The 25,560-nt window shown below is 41.5% G+C and overlaps 4 protein-coding genes across 7 annotated transcripts in view; 1 reads left to right on the top strand and 3 right to left on the bottom strand.

Moving 5' to 3' along the window:
* LOC311054015 (hemicentin-1-like) overlaps positions 1–5,520 on the top strand; it is a 48,387-nt gene extending 42,867 nt beyond the window's left edge. For 2 of the 4 annotated variants that reach the window (XM_084069876.1, XM_084069877.1), the window contains 13 exons: positions 576–866; positions 1,006–1,278; positions 1,383–1,673; positions 1,895–2,164; positions 2,344–2,634; positions 2,938–3,210; positions 3,302–3,422; positions 3,514–3,665; positions 3,833–3,934; positions 4,321–4,371; positions 4,584–4,649; positions 5,018–5,083; positions 5,215–5,520. In XM_084069876.1, the coding sequence (XP_083926002.1) occupies positions 576–866; positions 1,006–1,278; positions 1,383–1,673; positions 1,895–2,164; positions 2,344–2,634; positions 2,938–3,210; positions 3,302–3,422; positions 3,514–3,665; positions 3,833–3,934; positions 4,321–4,371; positions 4,584–4,649; positions 5,018–5,083; positions 5,215–5,399 (2,432 nt within the window). In that variant the 3' untranslated portion in view covers positions 5,400–5,520. Of the gene's footprint in view, positions 1–122; positions 393–575; positions 867–1,005; positions 1,279–1,382; positions 1,674–1,894; positions 2,165–2,343; positions 2,635–2,937; positions 3,211–3,301; positions 3,423–3,513; positions 3,666–3,832; positions 3,935–4,320; positions 4,372–4,583; positions 4,650–5,017; positions 5,084–5,214 lie in introns of all 4 variants that reach the window. The other 2 variants (XM_084069878.1, XM_084069875.1) reach the window with 2 other exon arrangements.
* Positions 5,521–5,660: 140 nt separating this feature from the next.
* apobec2b (apolipoprotein B mRNA editing enzyme, catalytic polypeptide-like 2b) lies at positions 5,661–10,769 on the bottom strand. Its single transcript, XM_084069880.1, has 4 exons — positions 10,312–10,769; positions 8,416–8,605; positions 7,940–8,283; positions 5,661–6,922 (listed from the first exon to the last, which is right to left on the bottom strand). The coding sequence occupies exons 1-3, from the start codon at positions 10,602–10,604 to the stop codon at positions 7,942–7,944; spliced, it is 825 nt and encodes a 274-aa protein (XP_083926006.1). The 5' UTR covers positions 10,605–10,769; the 3' UTR covers positions 5,661–6,922; positions 7,940–7,941.
* A 2,334-nt stretch (positions 10,770–13,103) lies between these two features.
* Positions 13,104–20,003, bottom strand: LOC311052993 (zinc finger BED domain-containing protein 4). Its single transcript, XM_084068326.1, has 5 exons — positions 19,228–20,003; positions 18,601–18,837; positions 17,854–18,113; positions 17,146–17,746; positions 13,104–15,503 (listed from the first exon to the last, which is right to left on the bottom strand). Exons 1-5 carry the CDS (start codon positions 19,375–19,377, stop codon positions 14,661–14,663), a joined length of 2,091 nt encoding a protein of 696 aa, XP_083924452.1. The 5' UTR covers positions 19,378–20,003; the 3' UTR covers positions 13,104–14,660.
* Positions 20,004–20,673: 670 nt separating this feature from the next.
* Positions 20,674–25,180, bottom strand: vma22 (vacuolar ATPase assembly factor VMA22). The gene is made up of 5 exons (XM_084068798.1): positions 24,897–25,180; positions 24,071–24,174; positions 23,873–23,985; positions 23,601–23,783; positions 20,674–21,127 (listed from the first exon to the last, which is right to left on the bottom strand). The coding sequence occupies exons 1-5, from the start codon at positions 25,011–25,013 to the stop codon at positions 21,006–21,008; spliced, it is 639 nt and encodes a 212-aa protein (XP_083924924.1). The 5' UTR covers positions 25,014–25,180; the 3' UTR covers positions 20,674–21,005.
* Between the last annotated feature and the right edge of the window lie 380 nt (positions 25,181–25,560).

Genomic DNA, 25,560 nt, shown 5'->3' with positions numbered 1-25,560 from the left:
AGTTTAGCAGTTGTTTTTTATTTGATTGTCCATTTCCGATTACTATTACATTGCACGAGCAGTAAAGAGTAAAGGCACTTGTTTCTGACACCACAGAATAATCATTTCCTTTTCAAATCTAGCTAACAAGCCAAAACCCTTGATGACTCAATATCCAAGTGTTGAGAAGATGTACATTGGAGAGCCAGTGTTCTTTGGTTGTGAAGTTGATGTTTCCACTGGCTGGGAGTATCTATGGTACAAAAATGGAACACCTCTATCAAACAGCAGCAATAGTTATAACATCAGCTCAGCTACTTCATCAGACAGTGGTACTTATAAGTGCATGGCCAAAAGAGGCACAACAGCATTCAATACAGAATACAGCGAGGTTCAGAGTCTACAGATATCTGGTGAGCCAAGGAAAAAGTACCAATCTGTAATTTCTATTTTGAAAGCTTTTGTCTATCATATACATTGACACAATAATCTAGTCTAATGGCATTGCCTCTCATAATTTGAAATATTGTTAAAATGAGACAGCATACCATAATTGCGGTTACAGATAAGTAAAAAAAATATCTATGTCTTTTCAGATATTCCTGTTCCAGCCCTGAAGCTAATGACTCCATGGTCAGATGTGTTTCCCTCTGAGAAAGTGGAGATGAGCTGTGGAGTTCAGGGGAGTTCTGACTGGACCTTCACCTGGCACAGAGATGGACAGAAGCTCAATGAAAACACCACTGTGTCCCTCGGCCCTGAAGGTTCAACTGTCACCGTCTCCCCTCCATCACAGACATATACTGGAAATTACTCCTGTAGAGGTCATCACAAGACCAAAGCAGTTACCACTGTAGATAGTAACTTATTTGGCCTAACAGTCTATGGTAAGTTATTATACATGCACTGTAACCATACCATAAGAATGATCACATTATCATTTGCATCACTGTTGTAGGTGATGGTATATGTATGAATCTATTCTAGACTAACAGAAAATGCCTGTTCTTCTCCATTTTTGATTAGCAAACAAGCCCCAGCCCAGAGTGACACAAACTCCGAGTTTGAAAGAAATATACATTGGAGAGCCTGTTTCATTCAGCTGTATGGTTGATAAGTCCTCTGGATGGGAATACATGTGGTACAGAGATGGAACAGAGGTTCATACATCCAGCAGCAATATATATATTATAACATCTCCAAAGCCATCTGAAAGTGGACAATACCGGTGTGGGGCCAAACGAGGAAAGAGCCCGTTCTATACAGAGAAGAGTGAAATAAAAAGTCTGCAATTATCTGGTAAGCACTTCATTTTTCTTAACTCACCCAGCCCAGGAGACATCACCTTTAATGTCAAACTCTTGAACATTTGAAGTGAATATCCATTTACCACAAACTTCCAGATCCTCCTAAGCCATCTCTGGAGGTACAGACCCAGTGGTTGGACGTGTTCCCTACTGAGAGAATAGAGATGAGCTGTGGAGTTCAGGGGAGTTCTGACTGGACTTTTACCTGGTACAGAGATGGAGGGAAAGTCAGAGGCGGCTCAGGTGTGTCCCTGGATGCAGAGGGAATGTCACTCACCATCCTCTCAGCCACACAATCACATCAGGGACTCTACACCTGTAAAAGTCACCATAAAACCAGGAAAATCAGCTCTGGACCCAGCAACTCTGGTGATATCACAGTTCGTTGTGAGTTTTTAATAGTTATATTACACATTTTCTTTATCTCAGCAAGATTGACACATGCCATTAATTGGTTATTTTAATTGGCTATATTCTATCCGATCTATTCTAACTCTCAGAAGTATGAATTCCTTCCATTTCTGATTACTATTGTATATTGAACAAGCAGTAACAATACTTATTTGTGACACCACAGAATTAACATTTATTTACCTTTTCAAATTTAGCTAACAAGCCAAAACCCTTGATGACTCAAGATCCAAGTGTTGAGAAGATGTACGTTGGAGAGCCAGTGTTCTTCGGTTGTAAAGTTGATGTTTCCACGGGCTGGGAGTATCTATGGTATAAAGATGAAACACCACTATCAAACAGCAGCAATAGTTATAACATCAGCTCAGCTACTTCATCAGACAGTGGTACTTATAAGTGCATGGCCAAAAGAGGCACAACAACATTCAATACAGACTACAGCGAAGTTCGGACTCTAAAGATATCTGGTGAGCCAAAAAAAAACAGTAAATCTGATATTTCACTCTTTGAATACTTCTGTGTATTATACTTTTACACCATAATATGATGCCATTGACTTTCATAATAACTTGTATTCTTGACAAAGTTGAAATAAAACAGCATAAAAATGGGTACAGAAAAATCACAATCTATTTCTTTTTTTTAGCTATTCCTGTTCCAGCTCTGAAGCTAATGACTCCATGGTCAGATGTGTTTCCCACTGAGACTGTGCAGTTAATCTGTGGGGTTCCAGACAGCTCTGACTGGACCTATACATGGTACAGAAATAGAACACTGATGCAGTTGGACAAATCTTCATCCCTGGACTCAGATAGAGCTACTCTTTCCATCCACTCTGTCTCAGCCATACATGCTGGAGCATATGAGTGTATGGGACGACATAAGAGCAGATCTGTCAGCACTAGAAATAGTCCTGGACCTGTGCTCACAGTCTATGGTGAGATGTTTTGTACTCTATTGATACCCCATTCAAGGGATGGTTTGACATTTCGTATTTTAGTTGTTTAAACCTCTCCCTTTGTGTTGCCATCGGGGGGAAGCATTCATTGGAGACAAAGAGCTACAGTAGCTGTTCATTTTTAGGAAAACAAATGGAGGGAAACATGTTTAAAATCTTCTCCACAGTGATGAAGAAATAAAAAATGTCAAAGTTTCCCTTCAATCTGATGAATGTCCTTACTATGAATGTTTTTGTCTAATCTAAACATGAATATAATTTGCATAACCTATATACCCTCAGATGAGATGCCCAAAGCTGTACTGAAGCAAAGCCCAGAGTTCAATGTCTTGTACATAGGAGATTTCATCAACTTCACCTGTGATGTTACGGTCTCCTCTGGATGGGAGTATCAGTTGTACAAAGATAAATCACCACTGTTCACTTCTAGACACAGCCATTCCGTCAGCTCTGCTGTTGAAACAAACAAGGGGGGGTATCAATGCCAAGCAACAAGAGGCAAGAAAAATGAATTTCACACAGGATTTTCAGAGGCCCGTAACCTTGATATTCAAGGTAAGCATATTAACCTTTTCCTTGTTTAAACGCATCTGCAAGCATGCGGCTGTTGGAACGAGTTCAGCTCATTTTCCAACTGTGTCTGCAGTGCGTCCATGGGCCATCATGACCTTGTTAACTGGCTGGTCAGAAGTCTTCTCCACTGATACTCTGGTGCTCAGGTGTGAGGTGAAGGGAAGTCAAAGCCAAGACCAGTGGAACTACACATGGTATGATATATTCTAGCATAAAACGTTCCACATTTGTGTTATTGTATGTCCCATCGCATCTTAAAACACTCTAAAACACTGAAACATACAGGTACAGAGAAGGAAATGTTCTGGGTCCCTCTGACACTCTCAAAGTAACGCCCCAGTTTGACCCTGATCAGAGCCAGTACACCTGCCAGGGTATCCGTGTTGGACAGCCCTCTTACTCCACCCCCAGTGATGCTTTCAAGACCAAGAACCTCCGTGAGTAAAACCTAATTCATACTTTGTCCTATTACTGTCCCTCACTGAAAATAAATTATATGTGTTACTTTCTCTGAAGGCCAGAATCACATACAGTACATCATGTACTGTATGTTATTGTACTAATTCTCTCCCTTTCTTTCTGTGTCTCTCTCCTGTCTTTATAGTTCTGAAGAGAAGGGTGCTTCTCTCCATCTCTGGTTGTCTCTTCTTTGGAATTCTCGCCGTCTTTATGGGATGCATCGCTCTAAGACTGACCCGCAAGACAGGTTTTGCTTTATCCTCCTCATTATCTTTCAGTATACCATGTTTTCCATGTTAAAGTACCAAAAACAATTTCTACAAGAAGTTTGAGGTCAAGCAATATCAGTTACTACCCGCCTTCCCAGATCTCTACCCTTACCAAACCCATGCATACAATTATTTAACTTTATAATTAAAGTTAACCATCTTTAAACTAAAAGCAAAAAAATAAACATAACCATTTATGTGTAAAAGGTATTTGTATTACTACAGATCCAGACTAAGATCATTGCAATCACATTGCATCAACAAAATCTGTCAGAACGCCTACTGTAATCTATCATGAGGACTTTTCAAAAAGCTTTGCTCTCTGTGGCAACAATGAGGTGACAGTTTCATCTTTTACTCACAGAGAAGCCAGAAGAGCCCAACCTTTTTCTCACCATGGCTGAGCTGAAGACACGTGAGTCCACCGGGGGTTTGTGGTTTGGGCGTTTCTGAATGTGCTGAATATATATAGTGCTAGTTAAACCTTCATCATACTTGAGATATTGGTGAAATTGGTGCATGTGAAACTTTTCCCACTGGGGTTTCCAATCAGGCCTTTGCTTTAGCATTATGTCTTTTCTTAGGAATGTTTGGATTCCGTTTTAAGACTTGTCCTCTATGCTACAGATGCCCCTTGCCCATTGGACGACTATGACCGTGTCACTGAGGTTGCACCGTCTGCTTCAAATAAAGGTATTAAATATATTACATTTAAGATAATAGGTGATATTTGGATTATTTGTCTATCATATGTCTGTTTGGAGTCTACAGTGGGTTATTATAAGGTCATTACACACCAGGAGCAACGCGAATAAACTATATGAAAATGCAATTATTTTACATCAAACTTTATTTTTAGTGATGCCTCATTCATACAGGTTGCTGATTTTATTTGGTCAATCTTTATTTGAAAGATTGACCTCGTTTTGAAAAATAATTACGTTGCCTCGCCTCGTTATAATCTCAAAAAGCAGTTTAACTTAATGTGAATTAATTGCACAAAATAAACAATTCTGCCGGTGTATACGGACCTACAGTACTGTATCCTCTCTATGCTACAGATGTCCCTTTCCCTTTGGACGACTGTGAAGGTATCGCCGAGGTTTCACAGACTCCTTCAAATAAAGGTATAAATACATAACCTTTAGGATATCCCATGATAAATATGGTGCAAATTGGTAACCTGAAGATCTCTTGGTTAATTTCAGATGTTAATCTGTGTGATTATGTGCTATTTTTAAAACAATTTGACCTGCAGAAACAAATGACGATGAAGCAATTTGCAGTGAATCGACAGCACTCGTATCTTCTCCAGAGGACCAAGGTATTACAACCGTATTAAGTTTTCTCCCTGCGATGACTTGCACATTTCTATGTTTTTATATCAGGAGAGGCATATCGGTGATCCACATCTCCCTTTCTCCCTCTAGCTGTGCCATCTGAGAGTGTTGATACGGCAGAGGGGTTTCAACGGCTGATGTCATTCAAGCAGTGAGGAGGATACTTTGCATTTGGATCACTTTCGTATAGTTAATTGGGTGTCCTTCAAACCTGAACACACAGTCACAAAGCCAGAAGCCATATTTAGAATAGAATAGTTTTTGGTCAACAACAATGTGCGTGAGTGTCAAGCATCACATTTCAGTACTACTGCTACGTAACATCTCGGAAAGTGACAACAAACCAGAAGAATTGAGAGATGGCAAGAAGAACTTAACTTTATGTAACATTGATTGGGAAAATACAAAATTTCTCTTCACATAAGATAAAAGCATTTCAGTTCTGGCGGGAACATGCATGGAAGTTTCAGATTAGATATTTTGTAACGCCTGTTCTACAAGCTAGATTCCAACAATCTTCCTCTGTTTTTATGTTGATTTTTGAACTGTTTGGTTGCTACTATATATGTCTATGAAATGAATTCAAGGACCCCAACGGAAACAAGTCCGCAAGGACTTTTTTGGCCGGACCTTTTAGACAAAAGTATTATAAATGTAACTGTGTTGTTTTAAATTCTTTTGCCTAATAATCAATCAATCAAAGTAACATTAAAATGCTAGAAAGCCAAATAAAGTCATAAAGATATTGCACCTCAGTTTAAAAATTAGAATTACAGCTACTTCAGACATTTAGATAGCAAATAGATGATAGATTACTATTGGATCAATAGATATTGGTATGGGTCAACAACCAAATAGGAGCATGTTGTTTTGTCCGTGTTTAATTGTTTTTATTATCAAGTTGTTTTTTTACTATGATCTTTTAATGATGTTTGAAGCAGAAAGAAAGAGTTCATCTCTTATTTTGTATATTATTACTTGTATCCTTTACGAATGTGTGTATTTTCTTTACTATGGTGCATAATATTTTGAAATTGTAAAACAAAAAAACTATATACACAATCCTTGTGTCTTGTAATCTCTTGTTCTATAGTTTAGGGTTGTGCAAATGCTTTCATAAATTGTTGATTTTAGTGTCTTATTATCCAGATTTTAATGCAGTTTGCTGTGCAAATAGGAGGCAGATGATATTCAAAGAAATATGATACATTGCCTGTTTTATAAGCAGTGAAACTAACATAAATGTTCAATGCTGAGTTCTCTTGTAGATAATGCTTCAATTCTTTGACCAAACACCAGATGTCAGCAGATACCACTTATCCTTATGTTGTTTTATTTGCTTGAACAAGTAGTCCAATGCTGTATATTACTACTTGAGATCATACTGATGCTGTGTGATATATTTATCCATGTCATAGAAATCATTGTATGTGCATTAATGTCGAGCAGTGACTAGCCTCAAGCACATTGCGTCTCCCTAAGTTAAATATGAAAATACAAAATAATAAATATTTCTGAGTGTTCTTTCAGACTAGTACTGTGATGTGTGACATGTTTGTTATTTGATTGCAAAAGCTGAAGACAATTTGTTTGGTTCAATGTGATGACCCTTTCCTTTGACAGCACCTGTAGATAAGACAGAAGCAGAGCAGAATACCAGACAAACGTTTCGATAAATAGCTTTAGACTGACTTCCACAATGCATGCAGACCTAAAGTAATATCATAGCTGGGCGATATTGACTAAATCAAATCACAATAACAAAATCAACTAGACTTCCCTTGTAAACAGAGGATATTAACATACTATTAAAACATGTATTGCCAAAACCAACTTACAGTTGATTTGGAATTTGTGTATGTGTACTATGTGAGATAACAAGAACAAGAACAATGCATGAGTAATGTGATGGCGTTGCGTCAAGATCAAAGAGTATTGTAACTTTTAATGGGTCTGGATGGAGCCATCTCCTCCTGTCTCGTCTCCTCTCCTTTCCGCTCTGTGCTATTCTTACAAGTGTGTAACTAGATAGAAGCGTCCTTACTGGTAGAAAGACAGAAGATGGAGCCTTCTTCCATCGTTAAAAAATAGATAATGATTCATGATACATTCGGCGGTGGTGTTTATTTTAGCAGCGGAGGGGCGCCGCTGTTGAATGCATATAGGGGAAACACTGATTTTACTGTAGTTAGAAATGTTGCCATATACTGTATATACTCATAGTCGGGATGCAAAATATATTTATTATTAAGCCAATGTACTACTAATGTATCAACCCGGAGGTCACTGTCAGTACTGCTTTCAACCACATGAACCCTAGCGTCCCTACTCTGGGCATGTCATAAAAGCCAGACATTAGGCAAAAATAGGTGAACATTCAGTGACAATAGCACATCTACAAGCTCGCGACACATTGTGAGCTTGTAGGATCGACAATTTGAGATGGAGGGAAAAAAGGAGGGGGCCCAGTGTAGACGCCCGGGGGAGCCCAGTCAAAGAAGTATATAGGGTTTAAATAATCATGTCCATAAAGAAACCATTTGAGCTATAGCACAATCTAATGACTTAAATCCCAGATACATCTAGTCTCATCCCAATATCGGTATATCACCCAGTGCTAGCCTAATAAAGATATGGACTCACAGCTACTTCAGGATGTCACCCAGTTTCTCGACATAGTATTCATAGTTGTCCTTGCAGTCCTCCCAAGGAGTGAATTCCTGATCCTCGTTCTCCACGTATCTATTCCACACGTGCAGGAAGTCAAACGGCGTCATCATCCTCAGCTTGCAGCCCGCGCGGACCAGGGCCCTCAGCCCTTCTATGATCTCTGGCTCCTCCCAGTCAAAAAGGCGGGAGCAGAAGATGCAGAGACGGAGCTTCTTGCGCTGCTGAAGGATGGCGGCCAGTTTGGCGGCACAAGCTGCACACGGGCTGGACGATACGTACCATGTCACCTCATACTCCTGGGAGGAGTTCGGGAGAATCTGGAAGGTCGGGAAAGAGGCTCGTTATTTGCAGTAGAAACTTGCGTGAGGTGTGTTGTTCTCTGCGTAGAGTTCACTTGTGTCTGGGTGTGATTTGAATTGATACTTGGGAGTGTGTGAGCTGTGCATTACCATCTGAAAGAAGGCCTCCTCGACATGTTTAGTGGTGTGTTCGTCTTCCAGGTAGCCGCTCAGAGACTCGCCGGGGCCGCCGTCTGCTCCTGGCATGTCCACCCGGAAGCAGAGCAGGGTCTTGTTGCGCCCTGACGAATACTCCACGTTCCTGAACTGGAACTTAAAGTAGAACAGGCTCATTTGTTCCCTAAAAAGAGGGGGGGGAAACAGATAGAAGAGAGAAGTGGAAAGTGAAAAAGCTTCCACAGCTCTATCATAATGAAGCAGCCGACATCTCCATTTTCAGGGAACACCAACGCAAGTGTTTCATAAGCTTTTGTTATTTCCGTCTTGACGGCTCCATCTGTCACTGTGTCTGGTACTGTACGTGTTTGCCCATGAGGCTTTGATGTGCTTTATCTCATGAAAGGCACTCCGCATTCAGGATCTCCCTGCAATGTTTTCAAAGCAATATGTCGATCCCAGATAATCGCTTGGGAGACACCAAACAGTCAGTACCTATGCATATGATTAACAATACACACATATGGCAGACTGAATGAGTATCACTCTGTCTGATGAATCTGTAAACCATCCAACACCAAAACAAACTGCAGCAGACACTTTATTAAAAGGATGATAGAAAACTCTCTGAGAACTTCAGATGACTGGGATGAGACTGAGCACAGAACTGGATACCAGTTGGGGTGTGTCACTTCCTAGGAGTAAATTAACGCTTCGGTAAACTTTGTCGGATGCCACATCATAACTCTCCATAATCTGTGGATGTGCCAGGCCATGGAAAACATGCGAGAGAATGTAGCTCCAACAGATTTTTAGAACATGGGCCTCTCCTTAAGCACAATTTCATCACACAACAGTGTCACTTGCTCAAAAGAACAGATACAGATACCTGTACAAGCTAACAATGTGTAGCAGATCAAGTATACTACTTACTACTGTGTCCAATGTGATACCATTATTGTAACAAACATTTAATAGCTTTCTTTTGTTTGTTTTGCATGTGGATATTGCCCCACTGTATCTGTGTGCTGTTTTTCCTTGCCTGACTGAGGTTCTAAGGACTGAGTGTCTCTTAAACATACACTAATACTTAGTTGCGCGGGGTAAACCAAATCACCAGATCTCTTCGCTGACAATACTGTAGCCGATCTACAAGATCACAGCGCGTTGTGTTGCGGTGTGATCTTATAGATCGCCTATTTACATGGAATGTTCCCCTCCCAGAGTAGGGATGCTAGGCTTCAAGTGGTTAAAGGCTGTACAAAGGCATTTGAGCTGAGGTGATGAAAATCACGTATATTATAAGCCTGGGTTAGGGTTAAATTATTGAAAGAAACGTGCCATTGCCATGCGTATTATACATGTCAGAAGCACATGAAATTGATCATTTAGGCATAGAAACCATGTAGTACTGTATAGTATATCATCTCAATGGCCATATTCATGTAAAATATCTGCATGGCACTGGTCATATTCCACTAACAGACCTACTGTAATACTCAGAGGAAGACATTGAAAGAGCAGATGACTTGGGGGGGATACAGTGATAGAGCAGGGGGGCTGGCTTGTGTTTTCACTGTGAGTCATCCTTATTCTTACCGTGTTAGTTTAGGACGACAGGTGCAAGCCGTTAGTATCACTCTTCACTCACATCAATGGTATTATATTGGGAACAACCTAACTACAGAGGAACAAAACAGCTGCAAACACACAACAAATTAACTATTGTGCACATATTATTATTGTACAGTACATACTGTAGTTGTGAAAATGTAAAAAAAAGTAAGAAAATGTACACACACACACACACACACACACACACACACACACACACACACACACACACACACACACACACACAGTGGTTTGTGTGTTTGATCTTTAACCCACCCTGTAATAATCTCAAAAGGTGGCAGCTCTATGGGCTGATACTCCCCATTCTCCTCCGTTTTCATCCCTTCTGCTCCTTCAGTCTTTTCTCCATCCTCTCCATTCTTCTTCTCTTCTTCTTTGGGCTTCTCTTCTTTGGGCTTCTCAGGTCCAGACTCTGGTTTCTTTACAACTTTGTCGGGCTTCTTGACCGCTTTCTCCTTCCCTTTCGCCTTCTCTTTCTCGTCGTCCGTTTTGCTGTCCACTTTCTTCTCTTTCTTCTTCACGCTTAACCGGCTGTTTTTGTCAGACATGATTTCTGACCGCGCGATTGTCTGCCTGTGCGTGTGACAGAGGAAGAGATAGAGAGAGAGGCAGAAAGAAAGGGAGGGTGTCAATGAGTGTAAGTGAGGTGATAATGTGTGCTAACTGAAATAGATGCTATTGTGTGTTGTTGAGTCAGAATATGTGTGTGTGTGTGTCTGGTCCAGGCAGTGGGTGAGTCAGCGAACCCACTCCCCCTTTTTCCATGGCCCTGCTATTAAAAGGCCAGCGGACAGCACAGTGGGTGAATAAGGCCAAAGGGTATGCGTGTGGATGGGAAGGGGGGAGGGACGAGTGGACACAAGAATAATCATATATATACAGTATACACAGAATATCATTCATAATTATTGTGATGTGCAAATGACCAACAAAATAAACAACGTGCTACATATTCTGTGCACAACAGTAGAATTGCAGACGTATTTAAAAAGCCTTCTATCTCTGGGGCTTTGGGACTGTCAACAGACCAACAGGAGGAGGGTTATTAATAACGCGACTTTGGCCGCGTGTGTGCGTGTGTATGTGTGTGTGGGTTACCAGGGCTCATTTCTGATATGGAACAGCACAGTTGTTCTCGCCAACTATAAAGTCTTGCAGGCATCTGGGCTTTGACAATACATCAAGGCCAACTAAAGGGCAGCCCAAAAAGGGGAGGGGTGTGTGTGTGTGTGTGTGTGTGTGTGTGTGTGCGCGCGCGCGCACGCCCGCGCAGGGTGGTAACTGGCACAAGCACATACAGTACACACACAGACTGAAGCAGTGTTTGTCTCTGTGCTATGAATATGAGTGTGGTGTTGGCTAGTGCGCATGTGTCCATGAACAATCAATCTCTGAAATCACCCTGCATCAATATGGTCCTCTGCTGAGGCCAGTGGATGGGGGAGGGGAAGAATTGGTTGCGTGTGTGTGTGTGTGTGTGTGTGTGTGTTGCGTGCGTGCGTGCGTGTGCAAAATGGGTTTCTGCACTGCAGATGTAATAACTTGAGGCAAAAGGGAGAGCGTGGAAGGGAGGGAGGGGGGAGTTCAATTACAATTTCCTCTCCTCCCTCAGTCTCACTCTCTGTCAAGTAATTCATTTCAGAGGCAATTACCAATAGGACCGCAGCCCAGCCTGCCTGTGCTTGTCTAACTCAAATGGATGAGCTGTCACAGCCAGGGGGAGGGAGAGCGCCGCTTCAAGCTGCTCCACAAACAACAACACACCCATGGGTAGAGCAAAAACACACTTTTTAGAGGACATGCCAGGCAGACGCCGAGACAAAAAAAAAATCACACAGATGCCCTACTGTAGCAGCACACTAAAGCGTACACTACAGAGACATCCCGGGGTGATAATAACCGAGATCACAGCAATCACTGATGATGATCTACGATTATGAGGGCTCTGTAATCTCATTGTGGACTAAATAGATTATGGAATCCTCTCTGAAGAGGTTTCCTTTCTTTTCTTTTACCTTGTATGGCAGGGAGGCCGAACTTGGAGACAATCCAGGGGGTACGCAGGGATAGTGAGCGCGTTGCCATTGGTGACGGACGGATGGACTCATTGCACCCTTATCAGATCTGCTCCATTCCACTCGCACCCTGTCGTTATCAAATTGATTGATTGATGGACAGATTTTTCCATTAATCACAAAGATGTTAAATAATACATTGAGACATGTATACCACATCACTGGCGAAGAGGTTGTACAACTAGACAATATGGTTACAGCTTTCTTTTTTCTCATTTAATTTTGTGCATATTTTCAAGTATCAAGGTTTTGTGAGCCTAGTGAGCTGTGACGGAAAGTATACTAGAGCAGGATGTGACTGCTGGCTGCCTGCTGACTCAAATTCAGCTCTAATGGAATTACTTCCAATTACCATGCCTCCCCACTAGCCGATCCCAGGGAAACATGAATAAAGACGCACGCATGCACGCACACACACGCACACACACAGCAAGACTCACAATTGTTTCTCCTTCAAACTTATGCACTACATAGCCGTTGCACAATAACACAGTAGAGTCCAACATACAGTAGAAAACTCTCACACGCGCACGCACGCACGCATGCACGCACGTCTGGGGCAGAAGCAGAGTCACATACAATTCCACCCGATTCATTGGATGTGATATTGGAAGAGTGAAGAGAGAAAGTACCGATAATGAAATTTAAATGGATTTGACCTGTAGTCCCTCAGAGGGTATGTAGGCTAAGACGGATTGGCACAGGAAGAAATTAATGCATTACGGTTCAAAAATGAGATCGACACATAATGGCAGAGCTTTCGGTTTCCCATCAGTTGTGAGAAAACGCACTGTATAATCCTCTGTGTTAATTTAACTCTACCGAGCGTACGAATGTAACCAAATGAACCCGTAAAGAGTCCATAACACTCAGGATGTTACTGTGTGTACACAGGCCCATACCCTTGAATTGCATACAGACATATTTCTCAGAATTCTCTTTTTTTATTATAATGTCCTAATGATGAAACATACGTACATACATACAGAAAGAAAAAAGCGGGGGTGATGCAATGTCCTGTCATTCACTGGCTGACATCTTTCATCCCTCCCATCATATAGCTGACTACGTCATGTTAATCACAAACTCTATGGTTATCATGTATTGTATATAAACTGTATGCTGAGCATCAGAACACAGAAGCATGTGTTTTCGCTTTTTCCCCCGCTACAGTAGCTATTAGCTGGTAGTATACAGTACAGGCACGAGCTGTGTTATTGTTGAGGTGTTCTTTTTTTTTGGGGGGGGGGGGGGCTTAGTGGTCTCGTGTTTGTCTGGAAGCCCTGCTAAGGCTGTAATGTCACAGTAAATATATTAGTATTGATCTGCTGCTTGTCCCCCTGGTCTGCAGCTTGTAGTTAGGGCTAGGAGATATGGCCAAAGTTATCAGGATAATGTATTTTATATATATATATATATATATATATATATATATATATATATAAACACACGTGTGCGTGCATGTGTGCATGTGTTATCTTTAGTTTAAAGGCCGTTGTTCATCTTAGATACAAATCTGAATAAACCAGAGGGTTAGCTGAAGCTTACAACATGACATCTAGGCTTTAATGTTTCTTCAAGTTATCATCATAGACTATGATGGAAAAATTGCCAATAAGCAAAGTTTGTTTGAGGTTCATCATAAGTTGCTTGAGTTATTTCAGTGCTTCCTAAAAGAACAACAATCTGCTGTACTGTACCATACAGCCCTAAACGTACATGTCTGTATGTGATCTACAAGGCTTCAAACTGCATGTCTGTAGTTTTGTCGTACTTTGTAGATGCTAATCTTTTACATCGCCTGCTGCTCTGTTTGTTGTGGGACTTTAAATGGGCGAAATACTACAACAAAGCTGAAAGACATTTTTGATTACAATACCTTCCTCCTTGTGTGTTAAGGGCTATGGCCATGGAGATGTCACTTCCACAACGACACTTGAATGACTTTTTGAAGAGGGGCACTTATTTTGCTCATTAAAGAGTATATTTGCATATGAATCTTAACCAACCAAAAAATCATGTGTGTGGCTATGGTGGGTGTTTACTGCTCACTGCACACCCTCACAAATGTAACGAGTAACTCCATTCCAGCCAAATGACTAGCTGTTGGTGTTACTTGTGAAATTGGTATTAAACTGTATAAAGAAAGTACAGATATTTATAAAACATTTGAAAGTCATATTGAGGAAAATGATCTTTAGATAATTATTGTTTTATTTCCCACCCCTACAGATAATAGGTCTATTTCTACAGACCTATACCTATCTCTCTTAGAGCCAAATCAAGTCCACAAGAGTGGGCTACATAGTAAACAAACATAGCGTTTCACATCTACAGTAGTCTGTGCACAGCCCTACTAACAGACAGAAACCCTACATTCCCTCTGTGTAAGTCTTACAGTCGTGTTAACTGATGTATGAGGGTTTCTTGGAGATTAACAGAGGTTAGTATCCCGTTAGTGGCTGTAGGTGAGGAGTTATTGGCTCTGTGACAACGCCCTTTACATAACTGAAAAACTAGTGCAAAGCCTTAGGTCCATAATAATCGGTAGTTGGCTTTCAGGTAGATGAGGGTCTCAAGGTTCTTTGGTAAGACGCAGCCTCTCTCTGGCCTCAGACAGTGCCCAGCAGAATTGAAAATGCTCTCTACCAGAGTGCCACTGGCGGGTATGGTAAATGCCCTCTTGGCTACCTGGGCAAGCAGTGGAAAGTCAATGGCCTTACGCCTCCAGTAATGCAAAGGCTCCTCGTCAGTGGGCTCCTCGCGCAGATAAACAGTTAGCTCCTGATCAAGACTCTTGGCCTGTGCGGTGGGTCTCTGCTTGATGAAGGAGAACAGCTTGCAAGGCCGTGAGAGGGAGGAAACAGGAGACGGAGCAGAGGATGGAGGGGTTTGTGCCTGGGAATGGAGCTCAGTATTGGGGTCTACAGGGCTGGAGCCGGGGGAGTGTTTAGTTAACTCTTCTAGTAGGACCTGCCTATGCCAGTCAGGGTTGCTGCTCCATGAAAGTTTGAACTGGGGATCCAAGGTTGTGGCAGTGACATAGAGGGGGTCCTCCAGAATGGGGGCCAGTCGACGCTCCACAGCCTGGGCTAAGCTCACTAGCAGAGCAGGGCAGTGGGGGGCCGAGGTCTCGGAGAGGTGCTTACGTAGGCCCAGGACGCAGGGCAAAGCCAGACTGATGGGCACAAGTCTGTCAGTCTGTCTTTCTGCCAGCTTGTCCCCATGCACCATGTCCCACGCCTCAGTGAAGGGCTCTAGAATGTCTGTTAGTTCCCTCAGCAGGGCCCTCTCTGGAGCACTCAGCGCCAGCTCACCTCGACCACTTACCTCCTCCAGGAAGTCCACTGAATCCAACAACCGCCGCAGCACCTGGATGGCAAATCAAACACAAATGCCAATGAATAAACATCCTTTACATAATCATATCCAGTATTTGGGAGTATATGTTAAGGTTTTAGTTCAACCACCTTTGCTGCGGTTTTCTGGTAGTTCTACAATTTCTCAAGTTCCTGATTTACATTAGCATGTACAGTATTAATCACAATTTCAGAAGTACATTACGGTTCAGTACTTTTGTCATTTTTGGTGTAGTTCACTACAGGAACTACCTAATATGTAAAGGAATGGAATTGTTTGCTGTTCTTATATAATTTTCATTGTATTAAAATGATGTATTGCATTGCAGATGTTAAAATGATCTTTATTTTTCTTTACAAAGTATGTATTGTAAACTCTGTATCTACAATGCTTATAACACTTTATCACACACGATTTATGCTTTTCTAATTGTTCTGTTTATGTTATGTACGGTATGTGGGTGTGTCAGTAACAGATGGCTGTTGGCGCTATCAATGTGAATGTTATGAATATACAGTACCAACAGCTACTGGCCAAGTCGTGCCCTTTGAGTCCTTATCCACATCATCTTCTCGACAGAGGTGTTTATATCTACTATTCCACACTGCAGCACACACTTTTGTTGGATTGGTTAGTTGTCTAACTTATTCATTTATTTTCCCTTTTCTATGGCTGGCAGCGTTTTGAGTTTCTTTTCCATTTGTGCACTTTTGTGTTGGGCACAGAAAAGGAGCCCAGTTAGAGGGAGCCCAGTTAGATTCACAGAAAACTCACTTTATTTTTTTTTGCCCACCGGAGTTCGGGAAGACTAGAGAAGAGCGATAGGGTTGTCCACCCACTGTCAAGCCAGTGTTTGGTGTTTTATTTGTTTATGTGCATTCCATTCGTTATGCGCTTCATTTGTGTTCTAATAAATTATTGTTATTTAATTGGTAACAAACTTTAGTTTTTGGGCTTTGTTAAATGTCTTTATTGTTTCACCGGGTTTACCCTAATGCCAACCGGTGAAGCTTTTTGAGCCGTAACAATGCCCATGTGAGCCAATGCGAGTGACCACAGTGGAAAAGTACTATAAATCTTCATTTTTTTTCACAGCCCACCCTGTGCGTGAGAATACAGGTCTCAATATATCTTGGCAACTTTGTAAACAGCATAAAAAGACAGCTTACTCCACACAATGTCTGAGAACTACTGAGAACTATTACAGATACTAGCGCCTAACCACTGTTTTAAGGATCGAACTGGAATAATTGGTTGAATTCTTCCACAGTAGTAATAACTACATTTTCTGAGTATGGTAACTTTTTATGCAAAAGAGAAGGCACGCACATCCAACCAGGATAAGGTGCCAAACTGATAAAAGATCACGAACAAAGAAAATAACGTTTGTGTTCAAACTGCGTTTTCTGTTTCCAATCACTTTTTCATTAAGCAAACAATATTTTGTTTCAGGATAACGTTGCTGTTGTGTAACTTCTCACAGTGTTAAGTAATTAAAAGGAAAAAAAAGTAAGTAACTATGCTTTCAGACTAAGAGTGGCTTCCCCAACACTGTAGAGATATGTACCTGTACGCAACTAAGTGACACAGTTACACTTCTATTGGCAAACATACCGCATGTCTGTGAGGGCAGTAATAATGTCACAATACGTACTTTAAGTTGAGCAGCCCAGTCTCTCATAGTGGGGGGGCAGCTTCCTGGTCCCCCGATCATGCCATCTGGACCATCAAACACCTGGCTGAGTTTCTCAGATGGGACAGCTGCCGTGATATAGTTGTAGAAGCAAGCAGCTTTGGCCAGGGGCGAGGAGAGCTGAGGGCAGGAGTACAGCCCCTCTCTAACACAGTGGCCCAGGGAGCGAGAGAAACAGTCCACCCGACATGCACCCAAACCCTGCTCCCACGAGTCCTCCCACCCTCCGTCTTCGCCTCTCTCACTCCGACCGGTCTGATTCCTGGCCTCCAGGTTGTCAGCGATGTCCCTCTCTTCTTCCTCTTCCTGCTCCTCCTCCTCCCGCCCACTGCTGTCGATATGGAACCCAGGAAGACAACATGAGCGGCGGGTTGTCGTGCCTGGGAACGCGTCGGCCACGATACGAAACGCTCTCCCCGACACGCCGTGAGAATGACACACCTCATCAAAGTCTGTGAGCGCACGACTCCCCGAACCTCCGACCGCCAGGGGAAGACACGCCAGCAGGGCTGAACGCATCAGCCAATCAGAGGTAAGAAAATGGCAGGTGACTCCCAGATACCTAAAGGAGAGAGAAACATTTACAGATCAGTGACACGTTTTGAACAACACGTCTGGATCTCCGTCGTGTGCCGATGACGTTGGCCGTTGTTGCTTCTCGCCACTTACCCTGCATGACTTCCAGAGGGGCCCCTCCAGACGTCCAAGCTGAGGCTGAGGGCGTGTGCCGTGGCCAGGGCCTGGCGAGTGGCCAGCTGGGCCTGGTAGGCGTAGGCTGGGAGAAGCTGAGTCTGGAGGTAGCGTCGGGTCTCCGGGGTGTAGCGCGGCTCCAGGAGTTGCAGCAGCTCTCTGAAGCCCTGGTTCTCCACCACGGACGCAGGCTGCAGGTCACGCACAATCATCTTAGCTATTGCCTCGGAGATCAAAACCTAATAGTGACAACAACCGGTTAAAATAATATTTACTATAACTATATATAATATTAGGACCTTTTTTTAAGATGCCTGCTAAAATAGTCACTATTTCATGAGGTTTGTTGGCATATGGACTTTGCATATGGGTTGCATTGCTCATGGGACGGCCTTGCACGCCGTGCAGGAACCTATTTGACCAGGAGCATGTGCAGGCACATGCATAGATTTAAAACAACTTTAAATTCACACCTCAACAAAGATTACAAAGGCTCCCGACTCACACCAGGTGGATTCACATAGGAATGAGACTAGATGCATATCAATTGTCTATTGTCTGACCTGTAGTGTAGGTGCTAAGCGACGTGCGCGTCACGTCATTAAAATAGAGTGCAACCATGTTCCAATTCAGGTCCAATTGGACCTGATAATCCACATACTGCAGGCATAGCCAAGAGATCTTATAAAATCACTGATGGTGGACTGTAAAAAAGAACACACACACCTGCCGTGGGTCATGTCTGTCGAACTTGGTCACCCCTCCGCCTCCGCCTCCACCTCCTCCTCCTCCTCCTAATGCCTCTCCTGTCCCCATTCCTCCCCCAGTAGTGGTGATAGGATGGGTGTAGCGGGTGCTTCCTCCATTGGCAGTGGTGAAGTTGTGCAGTGAGCCAGAGGAGTAAGCCTCCCTCTTCATGTCCTTCCTCTTCACAAACTCATCGTACATAGCCTGGTGCTTACGCTGAGGATGGGGGGCATGTAAGAGGGAAAATGTTACCTATTTACATACAAGAGTTTTCACTCTCTGTTGTAGTTTCTACAATCCAGATACATCTCTATGCCTTATTAACAACAAACAAAATACATCAATACAATACGAAGCAATACACATCACACTGTCATTGTCATTTTGATGACTAAATATGAGTTGTAGAAGTGTGATATAGGTACCCAAAATATAAATGTTGTTGAACATGTTAATTTATAGGCTATTTACTACTAATGCAGACATAACATGCAGACACTGATATGGGCCTATAGGCCAGAGTAAGTCCATCAGATGATGATATCCAATCTATCCGGGAAAGAGACTAATTTAGAACGGATCTGACAGGGTTTTTTTCTTCCCTACCTTGAGATGCGTGACGAAGTTAGATGTAACACTTCGCTTCGCCTGGATCCTGGTGCCACACGCTTTACAGTTGGACTCGATCTTGCCATTCTCTCCCTCAAAGACAATATTAAAGTAATCCAGAATAGACACCTTCGAAATAGACGCCATTGGAGAGGGAGCTTTCAATCTTCCTGCTCAGAAGTGAAATCAACTTATAGTAGCCGGGGCAACGATCAATCCGAGCAGAGCCTGAGATGTGAATCTCACCTCGCCTCTCTTAATCATGAGGAGCACGGCGGGCTGACGTTGTTTTCCTTCATCGTAATAATAACGATCGCATAATATTATTACCAACGTTGCTCGTCGGTGTCGCTCGCCCGCTCGCACACAAAAGGAAATTTAATTCCAAGCGAGAGTTTGTGTCGCGTGGAGGACGACGTCTGGAATCGGCTACAATGTGACACCACTAGCTGCTGCTGCGGATGTTTGGAAACATAAATATAATATCGTGCCGCATCCGTTGTTCCAGCGCCCTCATCATCCGTCATGCCTCCGGACGCACGGCTCAGCTGCAGACCAGAGAGCTGCTGCTGCTGTTAACTGTACTAGGCATATAGAATATCCCGTTATAATTGGACCAGGAAGTACAACACACACACACACACACACACAATAAACCCCGGAGTTTCATTTCCTACACTTTCGACTATTCCCGGGATCGTTCGGCTCGGCTGTCCCCCCCTCCAGCAGCCCGTGGTGGCAAGCCTCATCACAGCCTGGTCGTTGGTGCTGCGAGGTGATTTGAGGGTGGTGCCGCCCCGTCACAATGAGCCGTTTGATTTATGCGGCATCGTACGCCCGTGTCGCGTCGACCGCGATCATTATAACCATAATAAACGTCAATTATCTGCATAACCGTGAGGGGATAAATGCGTTGCCACTTGACTTGCCAATTATATTGCTTTCAGAGACATTGGAGAACAAAATGAGCCTGCCGAATATGTCATCATTCCGTCTGAATGATGTTAACACTTTGGAAACAAATAAGCCAGTTTTACATTGAGGTGCACACAATGTTTTAGGTGCCCACTCTTCCTGTATCCCCCAGGAAAAAAATGAGAAACAGTTTAATATCACAATTATTTCACCAGCCAGAAGTCCAATGATTTGTTTTAAATAAATAAATATTCAGATAATAGATTTCACTCTTCACCATTACCTGTCTGCTATCTCTCTGGTTATAGTCAGCTGTAGGATCTGTACCAAATCTAATCTAACACAACATTTTGGGAGAAATACATAATCACATTGAGGTGCCCACTCTCTTCCAGTTACCTTGCTGGGGACCCCTGGCCCCCAGACTGAACTTTGAGATCCACTGCCGTGGGTATTAATTCCATACCACATTAATTAATGCTATTTACAGCACACATGCATTTCTTGCACAGTCAAGATAAAGGAGCCACATTGCAACAAAGACATGATTTTATTTACTTTTAAAAAACATAAATATGGTATCATCAATATGCTTAACAATGATTTAACTAATAAAGAATCAACCAGCACCAGTCACACATATCACACAACACGTGAAAGACAGACTAACAGCACAGGATAACCTAAAGCACACAACCATTCTGGGTCATCGTGATCTTCCATCAGCTTTGTGATAGAATCTACAAAGTCAATGAGTCCTGAGTATCATCAGGCCACTATGACTCCCTTCGTTCCCCTGTGAAAATAGGTTTCCTCTTGGCTCAGCTGTGTGTTCAACACTTGACTGTAAAAGGAATCATTTATTTTTCAACCTTGTCTGCCAGAGTTGTGACGGTTTTGTCCACGGCACAGAGTTTCAGCTCCTCTCTGGTGTTTAAGACTGCACTTTGCAGATTAGCTATCTCGGCAGACAGCTCTATCACTGTAAAACAACAACAAAAAAAAGAGAGATTTTGGAGAATTTAAATTTAGTTTTATGTTAGAACTGTATCCTACTACTTGATCATGATCAGGCTTTACAGTCAAAGCATCAATGCCATATCACACAGTCACCCATACAATTAGGAATTTATTAAAATAATGTAACAGTAGCATATCATGGTGGACACAGATTTTCAGTTACGCATGCAAAATGTAAGGCTTATTTAAAGACAATTCTAATGGTTGTTATACACCGGGGCGATTTTTTCGTGCGAATAATGTGTTTTTTTTAAAAACCTTATAAAGTCAATGGCTCCGTACATGGAGCGAAAAAGCGTCTTTTAATTATTCGGAACAAGTCCGAATTTTGCGTATATTCGCCGGTATGTAAGGACCTTAACCATTTGCAATTTCATTTTCAAAGATGTGTACTATCATATTAATGATATTTAAAATCTGAAAACCCCTGTGTTCCTACATTAGAATTGTGTGAGAAACAGAGGGGGGATTTGGAAGTGTAAATATGAGCAAAGATTTGATCATTCCAAATTTGAATCAGTTTGAATATTTCTCCAGAGCAGAAAGATTATTTACAATTGTCATTTGCATTTACATTTTTTAAGTGAATGTGCATTCCAAGGATCCGACAATTGTATTAAGATTGGATGATTGAACTGCATTCTCCAATTTGAATTAACATTTGAATAAAGTTCACAATATTCTTCCATACAAAACAAGTTCTCATACTGTAGGCTACATACTCATGTTCAGTCTTTTTTTAGTAGGAGCTAAACCAGTAAATTATTTTATTTCACATTTGTTATATTGTAATATTGTCTTGTGTTCATTAATAGTCTATTTATATGTTAATGTATTACCGTCTTATAGTCCAGGCAAACTTTTGGACCTAAAAATCAAAGTAATTGTAACAGGATTTGTCCAATTTTCATTCGTCCGAGATTTCAATTGACTTCCAAATATATTTTGAGAACTACAGGATGTTATTACCAGATAGTCTAGCAAACTAGAATTTCACATCAAAGTAATTGTAACAGTTTTTTTTACCAGGTGCTCGTAGAGCGCCGGGTCTACAGACAAGCTGGGACATAGTCCGACACCTAAGTGGCACCTAAGTGTCATTGGCTGTCCTGGCTGTCCTTCACTCCTTTAAGCCAATGGCGACACGAATGGGGAGACGGCCCGCCCCCCGCAGTAACCGTGCTCCATTCACACTGCAGCAGACAGTTGTTGCAGACAGTGCAAGTTTTACTGCCGCAGTGCCGCCTCAGGCAGGAGGGTTAGCCTAAATGCTAGCGTGCTTCATTAGACCTAGTTTGGCTATTAAGTTATTATTTGGCCATGTTCACACTGACTTCAATCTTCGCTATTGTTGGGAAGACCCGTGTGGTGTCAAAAAATGTTGCCACCACTTATATAAAAAACATTATAGCGTTTAGCGTCGCAGATTCTGTTGCCAGGTTTGGCGAGAGAAACAAGCAATCCGAAAAACAAGTAATCAGGTCTATGAAAACACACACACACACACACACACACACAGAGCACCTGGTAGAATATGACTTTAAGTCATTTCTTTCTTGTTTCACCATAAATCATTTCTATGAGGTGTCCAGAACAACATACTAAAAGTCCTAGTTTCTGTGTTTAATTGGCATCAATTCAAGATGTCCACCAATTATTGTCAACAAGCCATATAAAACTATGGTGAGTCTAATTTTTATTCCTGAGATTTCAATTAACTCCCACATACATTTTGAGGTGAAGAATTAAGACCAAATACCCTGACCCTTGTGCATCTCAATATATGGCTCTATAAATGGCTTTTAAAAAATACAAAATTAAAAACCTTATCAACATTAGAGATTTTGATTGGATTGTTTAAGTCCCATACAGTTATCTTGAGAACCATATGCCACAGTACAGTTAGCAATAAATAATACATTGCCAACACAATATAATATAACAAATGGTTATTCTAGATCCGTGGTAAATGGTATTTACTGCACTACGGTGCTGCTTTTGAGACAGCTCCATAGCGCTGATCTAGAATCAGTGCTTAACAGGTATGAACAAATTGGTCCTATGCTCTAAGGGTGGAATAAAAAAGTTAATAAAATAGAATTACACCAGATAATTAACAAACATCTTTATCAAAGAATGACAGGGAGTTGGAAGAAGGATAATATTGACTATGGGGAGAACCAGGAGGAAAGTGGCTTCCTGTTAGATCTCGGATGTCATGTGACCAGTCTATGACGTCTGTAATCTCCACATTTGGGAAAGGTTTCAGCCCTATTCAACCTCCTTTGACTTCCAGTGTAGAATTCAAGTTCTAAAGAGTAAAATAAATACACACATAGACCTTCTTCAACTCCGCTTGACCCATAGGAGCCACAGCGTAGAAATGATAAAATACATTTAAATAATAATAATAATAATAAAGTATTACAACTCACCTTGTTTAAATGATGACTGCGCTTGTTTAAGAGACTGTGGTACTAGAATCCCAAACCATTTCAGTGGATCTTGCTGAGGAGCGTGTTCGCCTTTGACAACCGTGATTGAGGGCTCCTCAGTAGATGCTTTATGATCATCCTTTTCTTTAACTTCTTTTTTAGATCCGACTCTTCTCCTCACACCTAGGAAATCAAATAATGTAATTAATTTTTCAAAATGCATTAGTTTAATACAACTCTAAATAACTTAATGTCCATCACCAAAAACTCACCTTCTTCTGTAGGGCCAATATTCTCCACAGATGACTCATCTTTTCCACACTCAGTAGCAGACTTTTGTGTAACTCTTTCTGTGCAAAAGTCTGCTCCACCCTTATCAAGTGTCCTGCAGCACATGAAACTATGTCAGAAAGCCTTCTACTAACTGGCAAGCAGCTCAATTCCATGAAAATGTATGCACCCCTCCTCACCTAGTATGCACATGGACCAGTGGCTCTATCTCACTTGCATACTGAAGTGCAGACACCTGTTTGTTGCCCATGGAATATCGGGCCTTGGACATGGAAAACCATCCCTGTGTGCAGTGTTAAATAGCAACATTGAGTTAATTTGACCCTTTGTCTTCCACTGTACATAATCAATGAATAAATCAAAACTTCACTTATATAGCACTGTTCCTAGTCGAACGCAAGACAACATGTTTGACATAACAGAACGGATCCAGGATAGGTGGGCACCAGGGACATCTGGGCACCTTGATGTAAAATTGGCTATTTTGTCCAAAATGTTAATACATTAAATATTTGAAAAATGGTTAAGTGCTTAAGTAATGTAAAATATACATTATGTGAACATGTACAGTACATAATTATCAGACTTAATGTTATCCTCCAACTTCTTGTTGATGCCCCAAAATGACAGGATATACAGGTTTTGTAGCAATTTGTAGCAATTGTAGAAATATTAACACTTTAATTGTCGAATGTTTAAACATGTTCTAATCGTGTATACTTACTTTACTTTTTTTTTCACATTTTAGGAAGAATAGCCAATTTAACACTGAGGTTCCCTCTTCCTTGGTGCCCACCTATCCTGCTACCATATCAATCAATCAAAACAATATTTGCCTCTGAGATGTAGTGGAGTAGAAGCATAAAAGTATAAAAAAAATGGAAATACTCCAGTAAAAGTAAAAATATCTCAACATTGTACTTAAGTACAGTACTTGAGAGTAAATGTACTTAGTTAGCACTGCACACTCAATGTAAAAAGTGTTAACAACAATGTGACCAAGACCTGTTCAATGAGAGAGTTGAGCGCGGCTCGTTTTTCCTCCAGTAATTCCAGCTGATCCATGAAACGAAGCAACGTTTCGTCCATCAGGAGAGATTCTTCCGGTGATAGTTGACCCATCTCGACTTTATTTATGCTACAATGTCAGCCTTTATGCTACATAAACATGTATATATACATATACTTTTTTATGCTACATACACAAACGACTGTTGTACAAAGACATTTGAATTGTGAATCTATTCTCTGTGTTTGTATTTCAGATGAAGGATGAAGGTTTGCTTACTTCCGCCTAGGATGGATCATGTGACATAATGGACGTCACATGACAACACTTGACACCGCCCGCGCCCGACCGACTAGCGGTCGTGGAAAAAGTACTCAAATGTTTTACTCAAGTAAAAGTATCAATAATACAATATAGAAATACTCTGTTACAAGTAAAAGTCTTAAAAGTCTGGTATTCCGAATTTACTTTGATAACAGTACAAAAGTATTGGCATCAAAATTGAAAGTACCAAAAGTGAAAGAACTCATTATGCAGAATGTCCTATTACAAGTTTTCAAAATGATTGAATTTTCAATTATTTTGAAAATAGCAGATCTACAAGCTCACAACACGTGGCGATGCGATGCATTGTGAGCTTGTAGATCGGTTAGTTTCAAA

Source organism: Gymnoscopelus microlampas (genome assembly GCF_963454915.1).
Source record: "Gymnoscopelus microlampas genome assembly, chromosome: 10".
Lineage (NCBI taxonomy): Eukaryota > Metazoa > Chordata > Actinopteri > Myctophiformes > Myctophidae > Gymnoscopelus > Gymnoscopelus microlampas.
This window is presented reverse-complemented; position numbering and strand designations above follow the sequence as displayed.

Bases quoted from the DNA above. Each gene is read 5' to 3' on its own strand.
- apobec2b (XM_084069880.1), bottom strand. From the start codon at position 10,604: ATGTCTGACAAAAACAGCCGGTTAAGCGTGAAGAAGAAAGAGAAGAAA. The intron at 8,606-10,311 runs GTGGGTTAAAGA...CCCTCTTTTTAG, and splicing joins CCTTTTGAGATTATTACAGG to GGAACAAATGAGCCTGTTCT. The intron at 8,284-8,415 runs GTAATGCACAGC...CCGACCTTCCAG, and splicing joins AGGAGGCCTTCTTTCAGATG to ATTCTCCCGAACTCCTCCCA.
- LOC311052993 (XM_084068326.1), bottom strand. From the start codon at position 19,377: ATGGCGTCTATTTCGAAGGTGTCTATTCTGGATTACTTTAATATTGTC. The intron at 18,838-19,227 runs GTAGGGAAGAAA...CCCCATCCTCAG, and splicing joins ACTTCGTCACGCATCTCAAG to CGTAAGCACCAGGCTATGTA. The intron at 18,114-18,600 runs GTGTGTGTGTTC...TGTCACTATTAG, and splicing joins ACAGACATGACCCACGGCAG to GTTTTGATCTCCGAGGCAAT.
- vma22 (XM_084068798.1), bottom strand. From the start codon at position 25,013: ATGGGTCAACTATCACCGGAAGAATCTCTCCTGATGGACGAAACGTTG. The intron at 24,175-24,896 runs GTCTTGGTCACA...CACTGCACACAG, and splicing joins TCAACTCTCTCATTGAACAG to GGATGGTTTTCCATGTCCAA. The intron at 23,986-24,070 runs GTGAGGAGGGGT...CATGTGCTGCAG, and splicing joins CTGGTCCATGTGCATACTAG to GACACTTGATAAGGGTGGAG.